Here is an 11,090-nt window from a genome sequence, read left to right as displayed (position 1 = left end):
GCATCTCTTGGTAACATATTCTCTCTGTTCTGTCAGAACCACTCCAGGCTGGAGGCTTTACCTGCAGTGGGGCAGTGTGGGCCAAGGAGTGAATGGGGGCGCCTGGGCGGCTCAGTCAGTTGAGTGTCTGACTTTGATCTCAGCTCAGGTCTTGATCTCGGGGTTGTGAGTTCAAGCCCCATGTTGCGCTCTGTGCTGAGCCTGCTAAAAAAAAAAAAAAAAGTGGATGCAGGCGTCCCTTGACCTGAGAGTGACCTGGGGCGGGGTGGCCCCGGGCCTGTGTGAGAGACGAGAGGCTACATGCTGTGCAATCCCAAATCAGGCCAAACTCCTCCACGGAGATGGAATTCCATCTGTGGCTGCCGGGGCAGAGGGTGGTGAGGACCAGTTGTGAATGGTCACCAGTGAGCTCTCTGGGATGATGGAATGTTCTGCATCTGGACTGAGTTGTGTTTACACAGGTGTCTACATTTATCCCAACTCATCAAAGCAGGCAATGAAATTGTGTCCATTTTAGTGCATGTCAAATTAAGCTCATATTTTATTTTTATTTTTTTAAAGATTATTTATTTGGGAGAGAGAGTACACACTGAGGGGGAGGAACAGAGGGAGAAGCAGACTCCCCACTGAGCAGGGAGCCCGACATGGGACTCGATCCCAGGACCCCGAGACCACGACCTGAGCTGAAGGCAGACACTTCACCAAATGAGCCACCCAGGCGCCCCCTAAGTTCATATTTTAGAAATAAAGACTAAATAAGGACTTTCCAGACAAATGAAACCCAAAAGAATCAATCACCAATGGATCTGCAATTAAACAAAGATATGAAAGGACGCCTTCAGCCAGAAGGAAAACGCTGCTGATGGGAGCCGGACGGTAAAGGAGGGATGACAGAGCAGAGCAAAGGCCCTGAGGACCGCGGCCTTGATCACCCTCAATACGTCTTGCAGGGTGTAAAACATAGTTAGAATTAAAATACATGACAAAAATAGAACAAAATCTCAGAGGGCATAAGGGACGCCTGGGTAGCTCAGTGGGTTAAGCGTCTGCCTTCGGCTCAGGTCAGGATTCCGGGGTCCTGGGATCGAGTCCCACGTCGGGCTCCCGGGTCGGCGGGGAGCCTGCTTCTCCCTCTTCCACTCCCCTGCTTGTGCTCTCTCTCTCTCTCTGGCAAGTGAATAAATAAAATCTTCTTTTTTTTTTTTAAGATTTTATTTATTTATTTGAGAGAGAGAATGAGACAGAGAGCATGAGAGAGGGGAGGGTCAGAGGGAGAAGCAGACTCCCCACTGAGCAGGGAGCCCGATGTGGGACTCGATCTCGGTACTCGAGGATCATGACCTGAGCCAAAGGCAGCCGCCCAACTGACTGAGCCACCCAGGCGTCCCGAATAAATAAAATCTTAAAAAAAACTCAGAGGGTATAAATGAGAACTAAAGTGTTGTAAATAATTACATTGCCCAGAAGATGGTGAACATGCTTATTTATATTCGACATTAATAACTCAAGGATGACCTTGTAACCTCCAGGCTAACACAAAAAGAACAGTACAAAGTTAAGAAAGCAAGGTTTGAGGGGCATCTGGGTGGCTCAGTTGGTTAAGTGTCCGACTCTGGATTTTGGCTCGGGTCATGATCTCAGGGTCATGAGACGGAGCCCCGTGTCGGGCTCTGTGCTGGGCGTGGAGCCTGCTTGAGATTCTCCCTCTCCCTCTGCCTCTGTCCTTCTCCCCTCTCTAAAAAAAAAGGTCTTGAAGAGAGATCTGAACACTCATGTTCACAGCATTATTCACAATAGCCAAGGGGTGGAAGCAGCCCCAGCGTCTACTGACAGGTGAATGGATAAACAAGACGTGGTCCGTCCACACCATGGATCATTATTCAGCCTTGAAAAGGAAGGAATCGCGACACCTGCTACAACGTGGATGAAGCTGGAGGATGTGGTACTGAGCGAGATCAGCCCGGCACAGAAAGACCAATTCTGTATGAGTGGAAACTCTCAGGAGGCCGGAGGAGTCGGACCCACAGACTCGGGGGTGGGGGCTGGGAACAGGGTTTGACGGAACAGAGTCTAGCCTGGGAAGATGACCACGTTCTGGGCACGGACGGAGGGGACAGCTGCACAGCAGTGTGAATGTGCTTGATGCCATAGAAGTGGTTACTTAAAGACTTTTTTTTTTTTTTTTTAAGATTTTATTTATTTATGTGACAGAGACACAGCGAGAGAGGGAACACAAGCAGGGGGAGCGGGAGAAGGAGAAGCAGGGGGAGTGGGAGAGGGAAAAGCAGGGGGAGTGGGAGGGGGAGAAGCAGGGGGAGCGGGAGAGGGAGAAGCAGGCTTCCCGCCGAGCAGGGAGCCCGATGCGGGGCTCGATCCCGGGACCCCAGGACGATGACCTGAGCCGAAGGCAGATGCTTAACCACTGAGCCACCCAGGCACCCCTTTAAAGACGTTTTTAAAAACTCAGCAAAGTAATATTTACAAGTTAATTAAGAGAGAAAATGATGTAATAAGGAAATTAGTCCAACAGGTGGGGCAAGAGCACCTGTCGTCAGACAAAGGGACCCAGCTCGCCTCTGGTGGCCCCGTGGGCGCCCGGCCTCTCCCTTGCCCAGGCTGGTCCCACGGTGGCCTGAGCCCAGAGCTGCTCTATCCTGGAGCTCTCCAGCTGTCCCTCCTGCCCCTGCTGCCCTGGCTCGTCCCCACCACACACGGTCAAGCCCCCAGCCGACTCAGGTGCAGACATGGGGCCCCAAAGGTCCCTTGGCCTTGCCGGCCGTCCCTCCCAGGGGGCCACTCTCCCTGGAATGGACCCCCAGAGGCTGGGGAGGGCTCCCCTGAAGCAGGCTGGTGTCTCAGTCCACCCAGACACAGTCCTGTCCTGTCCATCTTGCTGCCCTCAGCACCACAGCAGCTGGGTTGCAAACAGAGCGATACTGGCCTACAAGGTCCCGGACAGGGTGTCCCCTCAAACACCACAGCCACGGCTCAGGCTGGACTCAAGGATGTCCACCCGGCCCCGACGAACTGCGTTAGAATCCTGCCTCGGCGGGGGGGGGACCAATCCGTGGCCCTCACCCATGCCTACTCTGCCTGTCACAGGGCTGTGGCCCTCCCTGACCTGCAGGGGGGGCCTGGGTGAGAGGAATGGCAGACTGAGCCTCCAGGACGGTTGGGACACAAGCGGGGCACGACCTTGGAGGTGGTCTTCTGACATCAGGTGCCAGCGCCTGCCCGGGGGCCCGACGAGGCAGGGGACCCGGGGCAGCTGGAGAATGTCCAAGGCTCAGCTGGACCCACTTGTGCCCTGGGCTCCAGGGTCCAAGGCTTCTCCATTTTATAGGGTTTCTGCTTGTCTAGGCCCGAACGGGGAGGTTCCTGCGGCACTGACCATTCCTAGGGACAGGCCAGTAACCGTGCCGCCCGAACATGGGGACGGACGTCCAGACGGACGGCACACCTGCTCTCACCAGGCTCAGGGAGAAGCTGCGGGGGGCCGGTGGGGCGGCAAGGGGTATCCTGGGCCGCCAGCCAGTGGGCAGCCGTGGCAACGCTGAGCCGGGCAGTGGCACTGACCCTGCAGAGAGCTATGTCCAGCCGCGGGGCCTGCTGGGACCCCCAGCCCCTCAGGAGGGGGACAGGGCCTGGACAAGGCCGGGGGTGGCCGCGGGCATCCTCCAGGGTCCTGAGTCCTGCGTGTCACTGAGGAATGGGGACACCCCAGGGACTCGGGTCCCCAGGCAGGGCCGAGAGAATTCCTGGAGGTCCTGAGTCGCTCAAAATCACGACCTGCCCTTTAGACTAGTAAACAAGGCAGCTTCTGTCCTTTCGTGGAAGTGGAGGCTAGGGTCACGTGCAGGGGGCTCAGTTTCCCTGCCTGTTCCTCTCCGCCCAGCCCTGGCTCCTTCCCCTCAGGGCCTGAGGCCCCGGCCCAGCCCGCCCCAGCCATCCTTGGTCAGCTCTCTGCATGCAGCTGGGCTCAGGTGGAGCACCTGCCCCGTGGGGCCAGCAAAGGTGCGCCGTGACAAGGGACACCGGCGGGAAGGGCTATGGCTGGAGAAGGGCCAAAGGAGCCTCTCCACCAGGGCGCTAGGGCAGCTTGCTACCTGATCCCCAGATCCCCAGATCTCTGCGGCCCCGGGTAGATGCAGCTCACCACCATCTGCGGCCTGGAAGGCTCTCCTGGGATGCAGCTTTGTGCTCCCAGGACCAGGGGAAGCCTGAGGCGGCCCATCGATGTCACTGTCACAGTACAGGGCTTTGTGTGACTTTGGTGGGCAAGGCTGTGACGAATGCATGACCCAGGCCATGGGGAGTCTTTGGGGAAGGGCCCCTCCCACCACCCAGGGCTGAAGCTGACAGGCCAGGTGAGTGCCAGAGGGACAAATGGCTCCCCCGAGCCATGGACAGCCCACCTGCTTTCATCCCCTTCTGCTGACCCTGCCCTGAGGGAGGAACAGGCCCAGATTGGGGGGGCCCAGGGTCCCGAGGGAGGGACAGGCCCAGACTGGGGGGCCCAGGGCCCTGAGGGAGGGACAGGCCCAGATTGGGGGGGTCCACTCAGGCCAAAGAAATGCAATCTGGCACACAGCAAGAGGTCTCTCTAGCTGTTCTTTGATCTCTGGTGGGGCCAGCTTCCCGGCAGGCCCTGGGCTTGGAGATCCCTGAGGGCCAGGATGGGGGGAGACGGGTCCTGTCTGGGGCAGGGCAGCTGCCCTGCACAAGGAGGTGTGCAGACGGCTGGGATCCCAGGTTGTGGCTCTCCGTACCTGAAGAGTCCCTAAACCCAGTGGGGGTCAGGCCTCGGAAGCTTGTCCCCCACCACCCCCCCACACGGCAGGAAGCCAAACCTGTCTCCCCCTACCCTGCCCTCCAGGCTGGGGCATCTGCATCTAGGCCTGCTCCTGTTCTGGGGCCCCAGCTGCACCCCCATGGCAGCTCCAGGGCTCTGGGGGGTGGGGAGGTGGAGCTGGGGGCTGAGTGGGCAGGAGGGAGGGGTCTTGTCCTGGGACCCACAAGGACCTGCAAACACCCCCACACACACTCACAGACACACCCCGGGAGGCCGGAGGGTGAGCACAGGCCTGGAGGGCTGGGGGTGGGCATGAGTGTGTGCAGAGGGTCCTCCCCCACTTCGTGCCTCCCCTACCACCCCAAGGTCATGATGGCTCCTACTCCTGGATCCCGACACAGGATTTATTCCATGCTTAGAGCAGAGGCCTTGGCTGGGGAGGAGCTGCGTTCATCTTCAGCAGGTACCCAGATGGGGTGACCGATCTGATGGGGGAGACAGTCTCAGATGGAGGCCGGAGCAGAGAATGGGGATAGAGCCGGGGAGGAGGCCAGAGGCATGAGAGCTCCAGGGAGGGGAGAGGGGTAGGGGACGGAGGGAGAAGGGGTCCTGCAGCGAGGTATAGTGGGCGGGGAAGGTGCTGGGGCCCGGGAGGCCAGCCAGGGACTGAGGGACACGCTCTCCAGGGCGCTGCCCTGCCCCCACCCGGCCCCCAGACTCGGTGCACATGCGCAGCCAAGCACTCCTGTGCTCATGCTTGTGAATGCTTCTCCCTGGGGGCACACATGTGCATGCACGGCTGTGTAAGCGGGGGCGTGTGCCCGCACGAGCGCTGCGTGTCCGCATGTGTGCACATGGTTTATGGACGCCGCCATGCGTACATGTGGTCATACATGTGTAAAGAGCCAGACATGGGAAATGTTCCTGGAATGAGAGGAGGTGGCCCAGGACGGGGGGAACCCAGGTGGGGGCAGGAGGTGGCCCGGGACGGGGGGACCCGGGTGGGGGCAGGAGGTGGCCCGGGACGGGGGGACCCGGGTGGGGGCAGGAGGTGGCCCGGGATGGGGGGACCCGGGTGGGGGCAGGAGGTGGCCCGGGACGGGGGGGACCAGGTGGGGGCAGAGACCAAGGAGTTATGAGGATCCACCCTTTGGGCTCAGGCTGAACCCTCTGGGGTTGCCAGGACCCCACAGGTAGACCCTGCATGCAGGCCACGTTCCCCTGCGGGCTCCCATAGGGCTTTCGAGGCCCATGGGCGGGCCCCGTGCTGGGTGCAGGCCCCTGCCACGGCCTGGGGGCCCGTTACCTGTCAGGTCTGGGAAGACGATGTTGTTATCCGACAGGCCCAGAGCTCTGACCAGGCAGACAAATTTGTCCAGCACCTGGGTCTGGATCATCCACATCCTGCCTGGGGCCCAATGAACACAGCATGGCCCTTAGCCACGGAGGGTGAGTGGGCAGTGCTGGGCACCCTGCCCTCCCTCCCCCTCCTGCTCCCACCAGCTCGACCATGGCCTCTGGGCTGGGGACTCACATAGCAGGTTGACCCTGAGAATACTCTGGCCACCTGACTGTCTTCGGAAGAGCATCAGCGCGAACTTGCTGTAGTCCGTGTCGTACACCTGGACCTCCTCGGGCTCTGCCCCGGACACAAGGGTGGCACCGCCGCAGCGTGAGGGCTGTTCCCCCCCGGCGCCCTGCGCAGGCTGCCCCCCGCCTCCCGCCGGTCACCTTCTCACCCTCTCTGCTGTCCACCCAGAATCTCCCAGGCCACGCCGCCGGAACCAGCACATAAGACCAGGTGACGCAGTGGTGGCCCCTGTGGGAGAGAAGGTTCTGGAACCTGGCCAGACCTCGGGTTTCCTTCTCTGTCTCAGGGGCTGGCCCCGAAGTGCCCCCCCGCCCCCGAGAGAGAGAGAATTCAGCTGTTTGTTCGGAGGAGGCGTCTGTCAGAAGCCAGGGGCACGGCCCAGCACACGGGAGGCTTTGCTGCCCTCCCCCGGGGAGCGGTGTCCCTCCTGGAGGAATGAGGCAGGAGCTCTCCGCCATCTGTGCGCATCCCCTTGAAGGCCCTGGCCAGCCCACCCACTGGCTGCTCCTCGTCGCCTGGACTAGCACCTCCAAAGTGTGTGTATGTGAGATGCTGAGAAACAGGCGTTTCTGGCCACAGAGTCCCCTCTGGAGTCTTGAGTGGGCCCAGCTGGGCATGGTGGCCGGTGCCCCCAGCCAGCAGCCCTGGACTTCGCTGAGCCAGGCCAGATGGGGAGAAGTGGGGGCCGTGGGCGGCTGCTGCTGGGCCGGGCCTGGAAGCCCCCCCGGCTCAGGCCCCAGGGAGCCCTCCCGCAGTGCAGGGGCCTCTCCAGGTGGGTGCACTTGTTTTGAGAAGCAACCAAGTGCAGTCTGGCCTGCAGGTGGGGGAGAGGTGAGGCCGCCCAGAAGGCTTCTTGGTCCAGCTGCATTGGCACTGGGTTCTCTGTCCCCCACTCGCCCCATTAATCAACCTCCGGCCGGAGCCAGGCCAGTCAGATGCTCCCAGGAATCTGAGACACTCCAAAGGCGGGTTCTGGGGTGGCTGAACCCATGCAGGTGGCTTTGATGGTGCTCGCTGAGGCTGGGGCAGGGGCCAGTGGAGACCCTCAGGGGGAGGCTCTCAGCTTCTAGGATCTACTCCTGGTCGGCATGATAAACCCGCCTTGCTTAAGGTCCCTATTTTATATTACCTGGAGCCAAAGAGTCCTAACCAGAGGTTCCCAGGCCCTCTCTCCCCCACAGCCAGGCAGGGGGGCAAGGAAGGCTCCAGGCCTGCTGGAGACGTGGTAAGGGTAAAGAAGCCCTCATGGCATCGGTGTCCCCCAAAGGGGGGACGGCACCACCCTCACCTCATTCCAGGGGGTTAGCCATCAAGACTCCCAACTTCTTCCCATCCAGGCGGACCAACCAGAGCACCTGTCACCCTGGATGCAGCAACGGGTCCAACAGGATCACGTGACTCAAGGAAAGCCGGTCAGAGGCCATTGCCAGGCTGACCAGGATGCTCTCTCTTTTCTGGAATTGGAACCCTGAGAAGGACATCAGCCCTAGGCTAATGTTTTATCCCTGCGAAGTGAGAACTTTCTGGAACAGAGGTCTGGGGCAGACAGAGATGAGAGAGGGAGAGGGAAGGGGTGATGGGGCCCTGATCACACTGTTTGAGCTCCTGGATCCAGCTGTACCTGAAATCCATAAGCCCCCAAAGCTCTTCTGAGTCCGTGATCCAGTGTGTGCCCCTCTTTTGTGTGTGCTCCCAGAGCGGGCTTAGGTCACCAGCAGCCTGTGCTGAACTTTGAATTAGGAGGAGGGCCCTGGGAGAACCGGGGCACTGGGGCCCATGCTGGACCTGAGCCATGAAGCCATTAGCTTCTAGGGTTACAGGCCAGGGATCCTCACTCACCGGGTCATGGCATATGACACTTCAAGGCGACTGTTTTCATTTTGCTCGAACGTTGCAATGAATGGGTTCAACAGGAACCTGTCCGTCTTCCTGTGGGTGCTGCCCGCTAAGCCGACAACAAACCATTCCCCCTGGAACTGTGGGAACCTGAGGTAGGCAGAGCCCAGGACAGCCCCAAGGGCCCTCACCAGGCAGTGGCTCCCAGCCTGAGCCTGCACCGATGACGCTGGCAGGAGCCGGGGGGCTGCCCTGGGCCTGGCAGGGCCAGGGTGACCTTGCCCAGTGGCTGGCCTTTGTGAGCTTCAGTTGACAGAGATGTTCCCACCGCACGGGGACTGGCAGGGGTTACTGCTGACCCAGGACGGCCTGTCCAGAGTCCTTTTCTGATGGACGTCAGGACTCTCTCTCTGGGGGGATCTGAGACCAGGCTGGCCAGGCTGGGCTCCCTGGGTGGTGCCTCCCCCCGGCCACCTTGGCCCTCCTTTCTCCCTGCACTTGGACCCTGGCTGACTTTCTCCCCCGCCCTCCAAGCCCCCAGACCTGGTCTTCTTGGAAGCTCTGTAACACGGAGGTAATGCCTGGCGGGGTGTTTGGGGTCTGGCCCTTCAGGCCTTTCAGCAGGGTGAGCACCACCCACAGGGCACAGCAAGGCCCCATCCCAGTAGGGACGGAGAGAAAGCAAGTGGCCATGTCACTGCTGACTCAGATACTCCCCGCTTTATGGGCCCACCTGCAGGTGTCCCTCCCCAGGGGTGTGCCCCTTTCACCTTCCTCCTCAGAACTGGCAGAAGAGGTGGGCCCGGAGGAGGGCTTGGAGGTGGACTGGGCAGGGGCAGGGCCCTCTTGAGATCCTGCCCACCAAAGATGGGGGCATCTGGGTCTCACCCCGGGAAGGGAGACGGGCAGAAAATGGAGGGGCTGGGGGTGCTTGCTGGGCCCACTAGCTCCCAGGGATGTCTCTGCACCTTGCTTCCTGAGTCCTGAGAGCCCCAGCTCCACCCCTCTTTGGGACCCCTTCCCAGTGCCCCATGCCAGTGGCGGTGGCCAGGGGCCTGAGGTGTCTCCCCGGCCGAGCCCTACCCCAATAGCTTTCCTGCCACCAGGTGGAGGGCAGAATGTTCCATCCCACACAGGGAGCTTAACCTTTTCTTAGTCCCGAAGGTCAGGGGCACAGCGTTCTTGCAGAACACCGAGTGCAAAGCCCAGGCCCGCCACCCCCGCACTGTTCCCCACGTCCCTAAACCCAAAGCGTGGAGCAAGAGCAGGGCCAAGGGGCCCTATCGTCACGAAGGTGCAGGGGTCGCGGCCAGTCAGAGTGAGGCCAGACAAGGGGGTGGTGGGGCAGGCAGCCAGAGCACCCAGATCAGAATGACTGAGGGGTGATTACAGGGGCCCCTTTGCAGAGGGAGGGCAGGGGGCAGGCAGCCCAGCCTAGGGGGTGGGGCACCCACACACTGGGCCTGGGGACAGGAGGGCCCAGGCTCTGGGCATGTAGCCCACCCCGCCACCCCCCGAGAAACGGCCTGGTAGTCAAATGCGTAGGTGCTGGGCTCTAGGAAACATCCTGGAAGGATATGTACCTGACCTATGAGCCCCCTGTCCCGGCCACCTCCTGCCCCACCTGGGTCCCCATGTCCCAGGCCACCTCCTGCCCCACCTGGGTCCCCATGTCCCAGGCCACCTCCTTCCCCACCTGGGTCCCCCTGTCCCAGGCACCTCCTGCCCCACCTGGGTCCCCCTGTGTCCTGAGCCACCTCTTCCTCACATCCAGGTCCGCCTGCCCTGGGCCACCTCCTGCCCCTCCCCAGGTCCCCATGTCCTGGGTCATCCCCCCCCCCACTGCACGGGGTCCCCCTTCCCTCCCCCCAGGTCTCCATATCCTGGGCCATCTCCTTCCCTTCCCCACCCTGGCCTCCAGCAACCTGTCCTGAGGAGGGGCCCTAACCGGGACACTCAGAAAGCACCCGTCCCCCGACAAGGAGCCTCAGGGCTTGGCTCCGTCCCAGCCCCCACTCTGCGTGGAAGCGCATGGGCCCTGGTCCTTCCGCCTCCGGGAGCGTTTCCCATTGCCAGGTGGACCATCGAGGCCTCTCTGGGGGGCTGCAGGCCCCAGGACAGGGGAGGGTCCGGGGTCGGGAGGGCCACCACCATCTCCCCGAGAACCGAGCCCGCAGGGCAGCGCCCCGATCTCTTGAGCTCGCGGTGCCCGCCGCTCGACAGGCCCTACTACTTGAGGACACTCCGGCCCCCACAAGAAGAGAGGTTGCAGAGAGCCGTTCGTTTCCCCGAACTTCCCAGAGGAGCCATCACTCTCCACCAGAAGCTGCGGTGGCAGCTCCGACCGCAGACGCTGCGAACGCCTGGCCTCCCCCTCCCACCCCGCGGGGCCCAAGCTGCCCCTGGCGACCCGACCCAATCCAAGCCCACTCAAAACCTGAAAGCGCCCCCTTTGCGCCTGCGCTCTGGGGAGACGGGGGCGGGGCAGAGCAGGGACACCACCCCCTCCCGACCTAGGCGGGGACGCAGCTCCGGGCGCCTCTGGCGGCGCTTAGTGACTCTGGCGCCCCCTACAGCCCGCCAGGCGGCTCGCAGGCTGGGCGGCGGATTGAGGAGCCGCGCTCCTCACGCCCGGGGCCGCGGCAGGCGTGGCTCCTCCCACCGCCAACGCGATTGGTCGAGGGCGGGCACGTGACGCTGGCGGCGCGCTTGGGCCCGGTGTGCGAAGAGCGCCGGAGTCCGGGCCTCGGGCCGGCCGCGGCGCTCGCGTCTCCCCAGAAGGGCGGCAGGGTCCGCGGGTACCGCCGGTCGGGGTGGCTGCGGGGAGGGCCAGGGCGCAGGCTGGACCCTCCCGGGAGCCGGGCCTGGCCC

General features: G+C 62.0%; 1 protein-coding gene across 1 annotated transcript; it reads right to left on the bottom strand.

Moving 5' to 3' along the window:
* Positions 1–2,169: 2,169 nt before the first annotated feature.
* On the bottom strand, positions 2,170–9,829 carry LCN12 (lipocalin 12). The gene is made up of 5 exons (XM_064579131.1): positions 8,763–9,829; positions 8,223–8,359; positions 6,532–6,611; positions 6,327–6,431; positions 2,170–6,200 (listed from the first exon to the last, which is right to left on the bottom strand). Exons 1-5 carry the CDS (start codon positions 8,910–8,912, stop codon positions 5,926–5,928), a joined length of 747 nt encoding a protein of 248 aa, XP_064435201.1. The 5' UTR covers positions 8,913–9,829; the 3' UTR covers positions 2,170–5,925.
* Positions 9,830–11,090: the final 1,261 nt, after the last annotated feature.

The sequence above is a fragment of the Mirounga angustirostris genome, unplaced genomic scaffold, assembly GCF_029215605.1.
Source record: "Mirounga angustirostris isolate CCGP_5_RB_7025 unplaced genomic scaffold, mMirAng1.0.hap1 SCAF_15, whole genome shotgun sequence".
Classification (NCBI taxonomy): Eukaryota; Metazoa; Chordata; class Mammalia; order Carnivora; family Phocidae; genus Mirounga; species Mirounga angustirostris.
This window is presented reverse-complemented; position numbering and strand designations above follow the sequence as displayed.

Bases quoted from the DNA above. Each gene is read 5' to 3' on its own strand.
- LCN12 (XM_064579131.1), bottom strand. From the start codon at position 8,912: ATGGCCACTTGCTTTCTCTCCGTCCCTACTGGGATGGGGCCTTGCTGT. The intron at 8,360-8,762 runs GTCTGGGGGCTT...AGGTTCCCACAG, and splicing joins AGAGCTTCCAAGAAGACCAG to TTCCAGGGGGAATGGTTTGT. The intron at 6,612-8,222 runs GTGAGTGAGGAT...TCTCTCCCACAG, and splicing joins GTGTCATATGCCATGACCCG to GGGCCACCACTGCGTCACCT.